Genomic DNA, 15,600 nt, shown 5'->3' with positions numbered 1-15,600 from the left:
AGACTTTTGGGCCTAGTTATCCCTCTCGCTTCCTCTCTGGTGTGACAAATTTCAGTTAATTACTATAGCTCCCGCCTTTGGCCAATCAGTGTCATTTTGTAAATGCTGGATCTCTATGGCTGTGTTTCCCAACCCTGGTCCCCCAGTACCCCCAACCGTACACTGCTCTATGGCAGAAACACTGCTCTATGGCAAGACACATTATTCACCCAAGTTTCGTAAAAAATGGGGCCATTGCTGTCTGAGAGATTGCGTGTGACTAACGTATGAACAGATGGACGGAGACCAATCCACAGTCCCCTCCCCGATTTTATCATGGGGAACAATTAGTCCCTTGGGGACAGAACCACAACATAGAATAGAATGGATGTGATTTCAGTGACATAGGTGTTACGTGTCAGTAATTTCTGACCTGTGTGTTTTCCTTGGTGTTTCTCTCTACATTTGACCTTGTTCTAGACGTGTATGTGCTCATGCTTGTCTAGGGTCATTACGTCCTACTGTATGTGTAGAAGCCACATTCACGCTTAGACAGTCAAGCTCAAGTCAGAGAGTTTTCCCCCCGGAGATTTTGAATTATTGAACCGTTAACACTTCATCTAGCTTACTGACAGAGGCAATGTTACCTTCACATCAAATTGAGGCTAACACCATCACTGGAGTGTGGAGAGGTCAAAGCTTGTGTTTTGAGGAAAGCATCTGGAAATCAAACTATTTTTAAAATGGTGTCACATTTCCTCAGTGCTAACTCAAGCCTCTTAGCTTCGGTTGCCTTAAAGCGACATGCAGCATGTGTTTACCAAACACTGAATCCTCATTACATGTCCTCTAGTGCTGTATAATTGTTGCTCCTCTTAATGCAAACGTTTAGGATGTGGTTTAGTTGACAGACTGACCATTTGACGTCTGTGGGGGTTAGCTTCTCTGTTGCTTTTGGAATACAGCAGTATGGGGTCCAATACCTGGCTACAGCAGACCTAAATAATAGATAAGCTGTTATGAACAAATCAGAAACATGGATGGATGCAGGCTGGATGGATGCTCTGGCAGTGATGGTGATGGCATCATGTGACTGTGGATCTCTCTTTGGATCACCCAAAAGAGTCTTTGGGTTCATAATATCTCAGTGTTATAACAACCAGAGAAATGTCTTCCAAGGAGAGGGTGCTTTTCTGTGTACCAGTCTCTTTGTATCAATGTCAGGCAGTGTGCTCTCTGCTCAGTGTGTGTGTGTGTGTGTGTGTGTGTGTGTGTGTGTGTGTGTGTCTCTCTCTCTCTCTCTCTCTCTCTATCTGTTTTTCTGCTTTTGAGTCTGCACCACTGTGGAAGAGAGCAAGGGAGAGGTGGGATGTTGTCATGGTAACGGTGTCACGGCTGATTGGTCTTGCAGCAGCAATGACTGACCCAGTGGAACACGCAGCAGGAGAGAAGATAGGGGTGTGTGTCATGGAGTTAGCTAGCTAGAAACGGGAGGGGTGGTTGTGGGCAGAGGTTTATGGGGAAGGAGGGGGCTTTAAGTGCAGGCTCTCCCCCTCAGGGAAGCACCGTAGCTCAGCCTGGACACAGCTCGAACAGCCCCTCTCTCTCTGTCCTCCTGGCCTTAGTGCTGCCTAGCTGCAATGTTTATTAAGTGTTGCTGCAACGTTCTCCCAGTGTTACCATCTCCAATGGGCCTGCCACTTGATGATATTCCGATAGTGCCCCAATTGATTTGATAACATTTGATTTGGAAGGAAAAGTGATTTATCATGGAAGCTTGATTGTAATATACAAATAAAATATAACACTTAGTCATCATTTCTCTGCTTATTGTTATTTCCCATCTCCTATTTTAAAAACAATTTCTTCCATTGAAAAAGCCTGGTGTCTGATAGTGGTATTTTCAAGGAACGTGCGGTACTGCTCTTGAAATATGTCAAAGCTGCAAGTCTAACAGTCCTCTGTCTCCAATATAGGTCACCTGCCTAACAAAATGTACTGTACCTTCAGATGGTTGGCTGACTGTGGTAAATATGAACACCGACAGTCATGCAACCAGCTTCCCAGCTTATACTACACAGAGGGAGAATGAGATGGCAGTGGCACAAAGTTAAACGCACAGTGTAATACATACTGTACACACTGCTTGCAGTAGGCTAACAGTGCCCTGAAAATAACACCAGATAACCTAAAAAGTGAACAGTGTGAAATTTCAGACAGGCTGCGATTCACACCAGGTATGAGAGCTAGTATTGAATGACAATGCAATATGCCTTTAAAAAAAAAAGATTTTGCCTTCTAATCGGATGGGCCAGCTTGTCTGAAGAGGGGAGGATATTTTTAAAATGTTTTTATTTAACCTTTATTTAACCAGGTAGGCCTGTTGAGAACAATATCTAATTTACAACTGCGACATGGCCAAGGTGAAGCAAAGCAGTGAGACAAAACAACAACACAGAGTTACACATAAAAAATGTACAGTCAATGACAAAATAAAAAATCTATGTACAGTGTGTGCAAGTGTAGAAGAGTAATGAGGTAAGGCAATAAATAGGCCATAGAGGAAAAATAATTACAATTTAGCATGAACACTGGAGTGATAGATGTGCAGATGATGATGTGTAAGTAAAGATACTGGTGTGCAAAAGAGCAAGAGGATAAGTAACAATATGGGGATGAGGTAGTTGGGTGTGCTATTTACAGATGGGCTGTGTACAGTGATTGGTAAGCTGCTTTGACAGATGATGCTTAAAGTTAGAGAGGGAGATAAAAGACTCCAGCTTCAGCTCCAGATTTTTGTAATTCGATCCAGTCATTGGTAGCAGAGAACCGGAAGGAAAGGCGGCCAAAGGAAGTGTTGGCTTTGGGGGTGACTAGTGAAATATACCTGCTGGAGCACGTGCTACGGGTGGGTGTTGCTGTGGTGACCAGTGAGCTGAGATAAGGCAGGGCTTTACCTAGCATAGACTTTTTGATGACCTGGAGCCAGTGGGTTTGGCGACGAATATGTAGTGAAGGCCAGCCAACGAGAGCATGCAGGTCGCGGTGGTGGGTAGTATATGGGGCTTTGGTGACAAAACGGATGGCACTGTGATAGACTACATCCAATTTGCTAAGTAGAGTGTTGGAGGCTATTTTGTAAATGACATCACCAAAGTCAAGGATCGGTAGGATACCCTCGTAAAACTGACTATGTTTGGCAGCATGAGTGAAGGATGCTTTGTTGCAAAATAGGAAGCCGATTCTAGATTTAATTTTGGATTGGAGATGCTTAATGTGAATCTGGAAGGAGAGTTTACAGTCTAACCAGACACCTAGGTATTTGTAGTTGTCCACATATTCTAAGTCAGAACCGTCCAGAGTAGTGATGCTAGTCGGGTGGGAGGGTGTGGGCAGCAATCAGTTGAGGAGCATGCACTTAAGAGCAGTTGGAGGCCTCGAAGTAGTGTTGTATGGCACTGAAGCTCGTTTGGAGGTTTGTTAACAGTGTCCAAAGAAGGGCCGGATGTCTACAGAATGGTGTTGTCTGCGTAGAGGTGGATCAGAGAATCACCAGCAGCAAGTGCGACATCATTGATATATACATAGAAAAGAGTCAGCCCAAGAATTGAACCACATGGTACCCCCATAGAGACTGTCCAGACAACAGGCCCTCCGATTTGACACACTGAACTCTATCTGAGAAGTACCAGGCGAGGCAATCATTTGCCTGGTGAACCAGGCGAGGCAATCATTTGAGAAGCCACGGCTATTGAGTCTGCCGATAAGAATGCGGTGATTGACAGAGTCAAGCCTTGGCCAGGTCGATGAAGACGGCTGCACAGTACACTCTTATCGATGGTGGTTATGATATTGTTTAGGACCTTGAGCGTGGCTGAGGTGCACCCATGACCAGCACGGAAACCAGATTGCATAGTGGAGAAGGTAGGATACCCTCGTAAAACTGACGGTGGGATTCGAAATGGTCAGTGATCTGTCTGTTAACATGGCTTTCGAAGATTTTAGAAGGGCAGGATGGATATAGGTCTATAACAGTTTGGGTCCAGAGTGTCTCCCCCTTTGAAGAGGGGGATGACCGCGGCAGCTTTCCAATCTTTGAGGATCTCCGACGATACGAAAGAGAGGTTGAATAGGCTAGTAATATGGGTTGAAGCCTGCGCTACTGGCACACTGCCCCACAGTCTTTTAGCCTTCTCATTGGCTTTAGCTTAGCACCCGTGTCCGTCTCTGTCGACTGCCACACATCAGATCCGACACCAACCCTTTTTCTCCATCATATCTCCTTAAACATTTCTACATACATCCATGCAAGCTAGAGCCCCTCAGAAGGGCATCTGTCCATTTTGATGGACAGGTTTCTTTTCCTTCATCCTTTATGCATAATCACATCCAGCATATGCCTGATTTTCGGCTGTAGATTGAGTTGTTACTTTTGGCCAGTGGAGGAGAAGAGAGAGGTGCTGGAGAAAGCTACCATCTACTTGCCTGATGATTTAAACTGTTCGCCACATACTTCAGTCTGAGACTGCCATCGTTGAAGTTGATTGTGGTGATGTCAAACTGAAGGGTGTTGTACAAAACAAAGTCATCAGCGATTGGCTCATCTCTAACAAATCAAAGTAGCAAAGCCAATTGCCTAAATTGTCTAAACGCTGCTTTACCCACTTGAATTCTGTCTCTGGAGAAGAAACTAACGTCCGTGGGCGTGGCGTAGCTGTTGGCCGAATCAAGGAGTTTGTGTTGCCTGGCAACCCAATCTGCCATCTTCAGTTTCCAGGCATTTGAGATGAGCTTGCCTCTGTGTGGACATGTGAGAAACAGGGATTTACAAATATGTGTGCATACTACGAGTAGTCGCGTGCAGCGTTTGGGCAACCCTGTGGCCACAACAGCTGCTTGTCCCTTGCCCCACCCCCCTTAACCAGAGGGCAGAGCATGACGTAACCCCTCCTATTCCTCACTCCGCCAGCCCAGCGAGCACATTACATGCCAGAGGTCACTAGTCTCTCCTCGTTAGCATCTCAGCCAGTAGCCCTACAGTACATACAGTCGGACTGCAGCACCTTTCTTCTCTTCCGGAATTGGAACATTCTAGTGTGAGTGTGATTGGCATCACAACAGTGCAGAAGTTAGGCCTCATCTCCAGATGTTCCTGGTTAGTGTTCTGTTCAGATTTAATCTGAGAAAGCACTTTAATCTGAGTGTGTTTGACACGCACTGGAGTCTAGATTAAGATGAAGGCCCATTTTATCATGCTATTTAAAAAAATTAAATTAAAAAAATGTTTAACTTGGCAAGTCAGTTAAGAACAAACTCTTATTTTCAATGACGGCCTAGGAACAGTGGGTTAATTTAAAATTGCCTTGTTCAGGGGCAGAACAACAGATTTTTGTCTACTCGCGGATTCGATCTTGCAACCTTTCGGTTACTAGTCCAACGCTCTAACCACTAGGCTACCTGCTGCCTATTGTGCACCTATTGTGCATCTACCACTGTTGTTCACACAGGCTTCATACTGTGTACTATCCTGGATTACATCATAGTGTACTAATCCTTCTCTTGATTGTAGCTGCCATCACATCAGTCAACTCCCCAATGTGGATGACCAGGACAGGAGTGTATGTGTGGCCGTCTACTTTCTTATGTTAGCATTTGAACAGCTGTTGGTTTGCAGGCTCACGTGGACCCCTGTGCAGTAGGCTAGTGTGGAGTGAAGGAGGCGTCACAGGGAAGGTCTGATTCATGCTGCTCACCCTACGCTTTGCTCTGCTCTGCTGCTGCCCAGAGAGGCCAGCCGTGGCTAATATGATCAGATGTTGTCAGACTCAAAGCCACAGAACGAACCACACTGGCCACACCACTGAGACAGAGAGGAGGGGATCCTCTGGAGTCTCAGACTTCATTGGTGATGATGTGGTTTTTGGTGTCTTAAAACTAGACACTGATCATGTGTTCATGATATGGCAAATATGTCTCTCTTTTTGCCATAAATCTTGAGGAAGTCTTGGTTTTTGCAGGTAGAATTCAATCGGCCATAATCCGAGCAGTTAGCCAGCGCACATAGAGGTTGAAGCCGGTTTCTATTTGGATATTGTTATTGCAGATTTATCCGGGCTGTGCAAGTAAACCTGTATACCCAAGGCTATAAAACCCAAGGCTATAAAACCCAAGGCTATAAAACATGTTCCTCTGAAGTAGCCTGCATCTAACAGTTGAGAGTTGAATCTATTAAAAAGCTTGTGATGACAAAACAGTTGACGGTGCGTCACAGATGCGAGACGCCATGCTCCTTTGTGTGTGGTCGTTTCATGCTCCTGCAGCAAACAGGGAAAGAGAAACAGAGACGGACAGAGAGAGGGAGACTGAGAGAGAAACAAAGATCAAACCTTAATTTAGACCAAAAACACAGAGGATAAGCAGGAAGGAACAATTAGTCAAATCCCAAACCTTAACTGACAAAACCCTAGCAGGCTTGTGGTTTATTTCCCTAACAGAGGCTTTTTGTTTTGGAGTGTTCTTCTGTTCCGTGGTCTTTGTTTGTTTAGTACAGCTCACACAGGGTCAGACCAAGCCTCTCTCAGCCAGCCTCTCTCTCAGCCGGCCTCTCTCTCTCTCTCTCTCTCCCCGTCTTTCCAGAAAGGCAGGTGTTGTTTGGTATTCCCTCGGATTGTACATTTTTATTTCTCCTCCTTTCATTCAGCTCAAGCTGTAACCTGTTTTTGCCAGTGTAGTAGGACTCTCTCTCTTTCTCTTCTCTCTCTCTCCTCGCTCTCTCTCTTCTCTCTCTCTCTTCTCTCTCTCTCTCTCTCTCTTCGTCCCTCTCTCTCTCTCGCTCTCGCTCTCTCGCTCTGTACCTTGAACAACACAGGAGTAGTTACCTACTGATCTTTGTGTTAGTCAGAGGGGAGGGGCCAACACCTGTCCTGGGTGCCCTGTAACCTCCCCCATACCCCCGTCTCCATGATCCTGCCTCTGATGGCAGAATAAAGACTCAGCTGGCACCTCCTCCTCCAGGGAGCAACCCAACCTAGAACACAGTGTGTGGGTATTCTCCTGCCAGCTGTCGGCTGCTCCTAGGTGTCTGTGGCATGTGTGGCATGACTGGCACTCCGGGCATGTTGCAGACTGGCATTGTTGCCACACCCTGGTACACAATTGTTGTTGACTGGCACAGAGTGGCTAGCCTTGGGGGAGGTTATGGTTGGTCTCTTACAACAGTTATTCATTCATTACCTTTAGGTTTGTACTGTGTTTACAAACTGTCAAACCTGCATGTTGTACACAGCATACGGCTAGTGTTGTCAAACCTGCATGTTGTACACAGCATACGGCTAGTGTTGTCAGCCACTTGAGTTGACTGGAATGTCCTGTGTGTTAGCTAGTGTTCCCAGTCTGCCCTTCTAGGAACATGACCTAGCATCAAATAGCCTTTGTGATGAATCTGAGAGAGAATGTAGTGTCATTACATATACATTGTTTTGAGTTGGATATGCATTGGTTATTAAGACCATTATTTTGCCTCCGCTGATGTATCAGGCTGTATTGTAATCTCCCTCTTCTGGCTGCTGGTGGGAGTACTTGGTAATAAGAAGTAAGGAATGGAGATTTGAACACAAGTCCACTCTACTGAATATGCTGCTGACACAGGCTAGATACAGTGCCTTGCGAAAGTATTCGGCCCCCTTGAACTTTGTGACCTTTTGCCACATTTCAGGCTTCAAACATAAAGATATAAAACTGTATTTTTTTGTGAAGAATCAACAACAAGTGGGACACAATTGGATTCAGGTCTGGACTTTGACTTGGCCGTTCTAACACCTGGATATGTTTATTTTTGAACCATTCCATTGTAGATTTTGCTTTATGTTTTTGATCATTGTCTTGTTGGAAGACAAATCTCCGTCCCAGTCTCAGGTCTTTTGCAGACTCCATCAGGTTTTCTTCCAGAATGGTCCTGTATTTGGCTCCATCCATCTTCCCATCAATTTTAACCATCTTCCCTGTCCCTGCTGAAGAAAAGCAGGCCCAAACCATGATGCTGCCACCACCATGTTTGACAGTGGGGATGGTGTGTTCAGTGTGATGAGCTGTGTTGCTTTTACGCCAAACATAACGTTTTGCATTGTTGCCAAAAAGTTCAATTTTGGCTTCATCTGACCAGAGAACCTTCTTCCACATGTTTGGTGTGTCTCCCAGGTGGCTTGTGGCAAACTTTAAACAACACTTTTTATGGATATCTTTAAGAAATGGCTTTCTTCTTGCCACTCTTCCATAAAGGCCAGATTTGTGCAATATACGACTGATTGTTGTCCTATGGACAGAGTCTTCCACCTCAGCTGTAGATCTCTGCAGTTCATCCAGAGTGATCATGGGCCTCTTGGCTGCATCTCTGATCAGTCTTCTCCTTGTATGAGCTGAAAGTTTAGAGGGACGGCCAGGTCTTGGTAGATTTGCGGTGGTCTGATACTCCTTCCATTTCAATATTATCGCGGTTTTTGAGTGTAAAAGCTGTGTTTATAACGCTATTGATTTAATGTTGTTCTAGTGAACATATAGTTTTGATCCTTGCTCTCTGCACTTGGAGAATCTCTTTAAAAAAAAAAGTATACATATTCCATCTATTTCACTCATAGTCTGTATCCCTGTGCAGTCAGAACTTTGACCTCAGGATTGCCATCATCTCTGTTACTAGCCAGTTCCTCAGCCGCTGTTCTGCTCTCAGGACCATAGATTGTATTGACGTATGAGCCGTGTCTCTCTAGCACTATCTCGCTGGGTCACCCTGGTAAAGCATGCCTCCTCTGCATGTGAAGCACTGCATGGATCACACTCACTACACTGTCGGTCACCACACCACACCACTCAACTCTCTCACACTGGCTGTCACCCCTACCTCTGTCTGCACGAAGCAGTTACTTAAACAACCAAGCAACACATGACATATTGTCATCACAGAAGTGTCTTTCCTTATTATCGTGGCCTTTACTAAATGTCAACAGCTTGTCCTTTCGTCACATTTACAGCAGGTCATGCCCTATAAGAAGCAGGTGTTAGACAGTTCTACTCAACAGGGACTGTTCCCAGTCATGACTTCAGTCCCCACCCCCCAGCATCCTCCCAGCATCCCTTTCTCTCAGCTAGCCAGCGCTTTTCTTGGGCCTCATCATCCTGATTGGTGCTCTTCAGTGACCTTTAGACATACTGGCTAATATGGTGGTTGCTAAGCACTGATTGGCTTAACCGACGTGACACAATCATGAGTCCTCAATCACTGCTGGACCATGACTCACTTAATGCTCCCTCCCTTCTTTCCTTCTTCCTTCCCAATATCTACCCCCACCTCTTTCTCTACTTCCTCTATGTGGATGCTCACCCCCTGCCTCCCATCCCTCCCCCTTTCCTTTCTGGTCCCCCTTCCTCCCCCCTCCAACAGAACAACGACAACGAGACCCCTCTCCACTGTGCCGCCCAGTACGGCCACACCCAGGTGGTGCGTCTGCTGCTAGAGGAGCTGACCGACCCCACCATGAGGAACAACAAGTTTGAGACGCCGCTGGACCTGGCGGCGCTCTACGGCCGGCTGGAGGTGGTCAAGCTGCTGCTCACCGCCCACCCCAACCTGCTCAGCTGCAACACCAAGAAACACACGCCGCTGCACCTGGCCTCACGCAACGGACACCTGGCCGTGGTGGAGGTGCTGCTGGACGCTGGCATGGACATCAACTATGAGGTGAGGACCGAAGAGAACACTGGGTCTGTTGTCTCTCCTGCCTGTTCAATGATCAGGTTCAGTGTGTTGTTGTGAGAGCGTAGTTATGTGGATATATAGAGACTGAATGTGTCCATAATGTTATGTTGTGGACACACCATTGCAGCATTTAGGCCTACAAACTCATAGGCTCTTGACTCAAACCTCTTGAGCTCTTTATTTAGACTAAAGAACCAGTGTTTTATTTTATTTAACTTTTATTTAACCAGGAAAAGCACACTGAGACCCAGAGTCTCTTTCTCAAGGGAGACCTGGCCAAGAAGGCAGCAACAATCAATACAATACATAATTCAAATATACAACAACACAACATAATCCAGCATTTACATTCCTCCGTAACAGAGTTTCCCATCAATATTTTACTGTTTAAGGGGGCTTCTGGCCCTCTTCTCTTCTTATACCAGACTGTGCCATCCATCAGTCGTGTCCTACCTCCACTTCCCTCATCTCTGCTCTGTAGCAGGTCTGGGCCACCAAGAATCCTTCAGGTCTTGCGTCCTGCGGTTTCCATTAGCATGGCGCAGCGAGCTGGAAAATAATCTAGTTTGATTCCTCAACCAAATAATTCGCCACAGCAAAACACACCCACCGGGGTGGTGTCCGCTAGCGGATAAATAACCAAAGCCAAACTTCTATTTCACGCTGATCAAACCTGTCCTGTGTGTTCAGGAAGTATCCTGCTGGTTTAGCTTTAAGCTGTATGCCCTAGCTGACCAAGATGAGAGGAATCAGAATCAAAGCTTAGTGGCGGGCTAGATAGCAGGTCTTCATCTGTTCCTCTCAGCAGGGAGGGTTCGGGTTAGAGATCTGACCTCTGCTGTTCTGTATGTTGCTGACCTGGAGTCTACTCTGATGTCAGGTTTTGTTATTGCACAGCCACAGCATTGTTTTGATTATGGTCTGTTTGTTGTCTCTCTGCAGACGGAGAAGGGCAGTGCCCTCCATGAAGCGGCACTCTTTGGGAAAACCGATGTGGTGCAGAAACTTCTGAGGGAAGGTCAGACACTGACGTCTCCATTTAGTCAACATGCTTATAAGATACAACTCGTTTCTACCCGCTGAATAATGCAGATATAACCCCCTGCTCGTCTCTCTCTCTTCCCCTAATCCCCTGCTCTGTCCTCTGTGTCTCTTCCCCGTCCTGCTCCAGGGGTTAATGTCAACATGGTGGACAACAAGGGCCTGACTGCGCTGGACACTGTCAGAGAGATGCCCTCTCAGACGAGCCGGCAGATAGCAGCTCTAATTCTGGGTAAGAAAAACAGACATAAATGGTTCCCTATGGGATTATAAAGAAAGATGACCTTACCTTAACCACAAACTGATTTCCCAAAAATGTTTTTTCTGACTAATGATATTATTTGAATGACCTTTTCTTCTTTATCTCTCTGCAGGTCATATGTCAGGAAATCCCCCTGTTTTGGACTTGCCTCCTCCCCCTCTCCCTCCACCTAATGAGAGCCCTAGTCCGAGGAAAAAAGGTATGTCGTATCTAATACAGAAAACCTAAAGGGAAGTGAGCCGTTAGAGGATATGGTGTTAACACGTAACCACCAGCCAAGGCTCTCTACCTGTGTGATGCTGTGCATTGCCACCTGTATTTGTACGAGTATCAATATGTGTGTTAAAATGTGTGTGTTGTAGGTGAGATGGAGGTGGTGAGTGCACTGCTCTCGGGGCTGGCCCCGGGGCCTGAGGAAGAGAGCCCGTATGAGGCTCTGTTTGAGGCCACCTCCTGTCACTCTCTAGACAGCCTGGCTAGCGGGAAGTCCTCCGACAGGGACTCTGGACGGCCTGACAGTGAAGCTGGAAAGGTTGGTCTGGAACTCTGCCTTCCACCACAGAAACACACAACATGTGACTCAAGAAGTTTGCGTGGCTGGGCATCTAAAATATTTGTTCTCCACTAGAGGGCAATAGTTCTCTGCATTTAATTGTTGTTGAGTGGACTGGATTTAGAAATTATGACAGCATATCTCTTTATCACTAGAAAAGCCTGGGACAATGACGAGTCTTTTGGACGTCAACATTCTAACAGTCTAATAAATACATTTCATATAATAATTTGGTTGTGTTTATGAAGGTCTTAGGTAACATTACACTACGAAAGAAAATGTATTTCAAAGTACACAGTAGCATTTTCATTAGTTTATGTAACTGTAGGCTATGTGTACAAATGAAAACCACTAAAACACCACAATTCAAGTGTTAAAATCCATTAAATAAAAAAAATCGTTATTAATTTGTTAAGGACCATTTATGAAACTAAGAAAATGCATTTCAAAAGAACAGAATGGCATCTTTTGAGTTTAAATATATTACTGTACTTTGAGTGTTGCGAGTGCATGTAGGGAGTTTATGGAATCGCCATCATTCTGCCAAAAAGGCCCGCGGGGGTGTGGTATGTGGCCAATATACCACAGCTAATGGCTGTTCTTAGGTACAGTGCAACGCGGAGTGCCTGGATGCAGCCTTTAGCCGTGGTAAATTGGCCATGTACCGCAACCCCCTGTGGTATATTGCTGATATACCACAGCTTTCAACCAATCAGCAACCAGGAGCCAAACTACCCCGTGTATAATTTGAAATAATAGAGCTCAAGGGTTCATTTCTAAGAGTGATTTGGAAACTGCAGAATCTGCTAGACATCAAAACGTCTTACCTGCTTGTGACCCTGTAGAAGTTTGAAAAAGTCACTTTTTGGCGCTCCGTTAAACTGCCCTGTTCATCAGATTCTTCATATATTGATACTATTCTCACCCATCAGACTATTGTCAATGTAATCTTGTTTTAAGCTAACTCTTAAGCTAGTTATATGTGTGAAATTATTTTCGATATACAGTGCCTTGCGAAAGTATTCGGCCCCCTTGAACTTTGCGACCTTTTGCCACATTTCAGGCTTCAAACATAAAGATATAAAACTGTATTTTTTTGTGAAGAATCAACAACAAGTGGGACACAATCATGAAGTGGAACGACATTTATTGGATATTTCAAACTTTTTTAACAAATCAAAAAATGAAAAATTGGGCGTGCAAAATTATTCAGCCCCCTTAAGTTAATACTTTGTAGCGCCACCTTTTGCTGCGATTACAGCTGTAAGTCGCTTGGGGTATGTCTCTATCAGTTTTGCACATCGAGAGACTGACATTTTTTCCCATTCCTCCTTGCAAAACAGCTGGAGCTCAGTGAGGTTGGATGGAGAGCATTTGTGAACAGCAGTTTTCAGTTCTTTCCACAGATTCTCGATTGGATTCAGGTCTGGACTTTGACTTGGCCATTCTAACACCTGGATATGTTTATTTTTGAACCATTCCATTGTAGATTTTGCTTTATGTTTTGGATCATTGTCTTGTTGGAAGACAAATCTTCGTCCCAGTCTCAGGTCTTTTGCAGACTCCATCAGGTTTTCTTCCAGAATGGTCCTGTATTTGGCTCCATCCATCTTCCCATCAATTTTAACCATCTTCCCTGTCCCTGCTGAAGAAAAGCAGGCCCAAACCATGATGCTGCCACCACCATGTTTGACAGTGGGGATGGTGTGTTCAGCTGTGTTGCTTTTACGCCAAACATAACGTTTTGCATTGTTGCCAAAAAGTTCAATTTTGGTTTCATCTGACCAGAGAACCTTCTTCCACATGTTTGGTGTGTCTCCCAGGTGGCTTGTGGCAAACTTTAAACGACACTTTTTATGGATATCTTTAAGAAATGGCTTTCTTCTTGCCACTCTTCCATAAAGGCCAGATTTGTGCAATATACGACTGATTGTTGTCCTATGGACAGAGTCTCCCACCTCAGCTGTAGATCTCTGCAGTTCATCCAGAGTGATCATGGGCCTCTTGGCTGCATCTCTGATCAGTCTTCTCCTTGTATGAGCTGAACGTTTAGAGGGACGGCCAGGTCTTGGTAGATTTGCAGTGGTCTGATACTCCTTCCATTTCAATATTATCGCTTGCACAGTGCTCCTTGGGATGTTTAAAGCTTGGGAAATCTTTTTGTATCCAAATCCGGCTTGGTCCTTGTTCTTCATGTTCTTCATGATGCTTTCTGCGCTTTTAACGGACCTCTGAGACTATCACAGTGCAGGTGCATTTATACAGAGACTTGATTACACACGGGTGGATTGTATTTATCATCATTAGTCATTTAGGTCAATATTGGATCATTCAGAGATCCTCACTGAACTTCTGGAGAGAGTTTACTGCACTGAAAGTAAAGGGGCTGAATAATTTTGCACACCCAATTTTTCAGTTTTTGATTTGTTAAAAAAGTTTGAAATATCCAATAAATGTCGTTCCACTTCATGATTGTGTCCCACTTGTTGTTGATTCTTCACAAAAAAATACAGTTTTATATCTTTATGTTTGAAGCCTGAAATGTGGCAAAAGGTCGCAAAGTTCAAGGGGGCCGAATACTTTCGCAAGGCACTGTACACTCACCGGCCAGTGTATCGCTTCTACAGAAAGTGAGTAACATGGCCGTGGCTTGCTATATAAATCAGGCAGACAGGCATCGAGGCGTTCAGTTACTGTTCGATTGAACATTTGAATGGGAAAAACAAGTGACCTTAACGACTTTGAGCGTGGTATGATCGTCGAGTCCAGGCGTGCCGGATCCAGAATCTCAGAAATGGCCTCGACAAACAAAAATACAGCTTGTTGATGGGAGAAGTCCAAGAATGGCAAGAATGGTGCAAGCTAACAGGCTGACCACAGACAAATAGCTGTGCAGTAGAACAGTGGTGTGCAGAACAGTATCTTAGAATGCACATCTCGTAGGTCCTGGTCACGGATGGGTTATTGCAGCAGACGACCACACTGGGTTCCACTCCTATCAGCTAAAAACAAGAAGAAGCGGCTCCGGTGGGCATGTGATCACTAACACTGGACAATTGAGGAGTGGAAAAACATCACCTGGAACATCACAGCGAGTTTAGTTTACTTGAGTGGCCAATGCAGACCCCAGACCTCAACCCACTAGAGCCTCTTTGGGATGAGATGGAACAGGCTGTTCACAGCTTGAATGTACCGCTGTCCAATCTGCAGCAACTGCGTGATGCCATCACGGCTGCATGGAGGTAAAGGGGTGTCCGACCCGGTACTAGATGGGTGTACCCAATAAACTGTCCGGTGAGTGTAGTGCCATTGAATGAGGGTAGACATAAAAAACCAACGTCCTCTTAAAACGGCTTATAAAACCAATTCTGCTTGTGATATCAAGATGAAAATAATTACAGTGTGTTATCTAGACTTACTTAGGAAAAGTACGTGGGCGGGGGGAGGACATGACTAAAATGTATAATTAGAAAAGTACATTAGTTTTGCGTCCACATGACACGCTCTCAGCTTTTCTAGTGTTAAAGCAAAAATCTTTGTTTGATTTCAATGCTCCAGTTCAACCGACCTTCTACAGTACTTCATGATATGTGTCAAGCTAATGTCTGAGCACAGTCAGTGATTTCGTTCTCTGTTTGTCAATTACAGAAAGACCGGCTGGCTCACCAATCCCAACCTGCCCCAGGCCATGTAGAGGAGCTTAGCTCAGAGGTCAGAATCTATGGTCATTAACGCTCTGTTTTGATGGACATTGTTGTAATGGTTGGGTTAAATGCGGAAGACTCATTCGGTCGAAGGCATTCAGTTGTGCAACTGACTAGGTATCCCCCTTTCCATTACTTTTGGCCAAAGCAATCAATTAGTTCCTGCTAGTTTTGTGTGTAAGGAACGAGCTAAGGACTGTGTGGATGACCGTAAGGTCTAGTACAACCATGAGAGGGCACTGTGATTTATCTCACTGTGTGAGTCCTCAGCATCACAGGACAGTCTGAGATTAATGCTGCACAAGCCTAACAG

The 15,600-nt window shown here is 45.1% G+C and overlaps 1 protein-coding gene across 7 annotated transcripts in view; it reads left to right on the top strand.

Annotated features, from left to right (window-relative positions):
- The window catches only part of LOC110531211 (ankyrin repeat and SAM domain-containing protein 1A), a 107,057-nt gene that overhangs the window by 33,912 nt on the left and 57,545 nt on the right, over nucleotides 1-15,600 (top strand). For all 7 annotated transcript variants that reach the window (XM_036988374.1, XM_036988376.1, XM_036988372.1 and 4 more), the window contains 6 exons: nucleotides 9,413-9,709; nucleotides 10,670-10,745; nucleotides 10,899-11,000; nucleotides 11,143-11,229; nucleotides 11,393-11,562; nucleotides 15,232-15,294. In XM_036988374.1, the coding sequence (XP_036844269.1) occupies nucleotides 9,413-9,709; nucleotides 10,670-10,745; nucleotides 10,899-11,000; nucleotides 11,143-11,229; nucleotides 11,393-11,562; nucleotides 15,232-15,294 (795 nt within the window). The remainder of the gene's footprint in view (nucleotides 1-9,412; nucleotides 9,710-10,669; nucleotides 10,746-10,898; nucleotides 11,001-11,142; nucleotides 11,230-11,392; nucleotides 11,563-15,231; nucleotides 15,295-15,600) is intronic.

The sequence above is a fragment of the Oncorhynchus mykiss genome, chromosome 9, assembly GCF_013265735.2.
Source record: "Oncorhynchus mykiss isolate Arlee chromosome 9, USDA_OmykA_1.1, whole genome shotgun sequence".
In the NCBI taxonomy this organism is placed as follows: Eukaryota; Metazoa; Chordata; class Actinopteri; order Salmoniformes; family Salmonidae; genus Oncorhynchus; species Oncorhynchus mykiss.
This window is presented reverse-complemented; position numbering and strand designations above follow the sequence as displayed.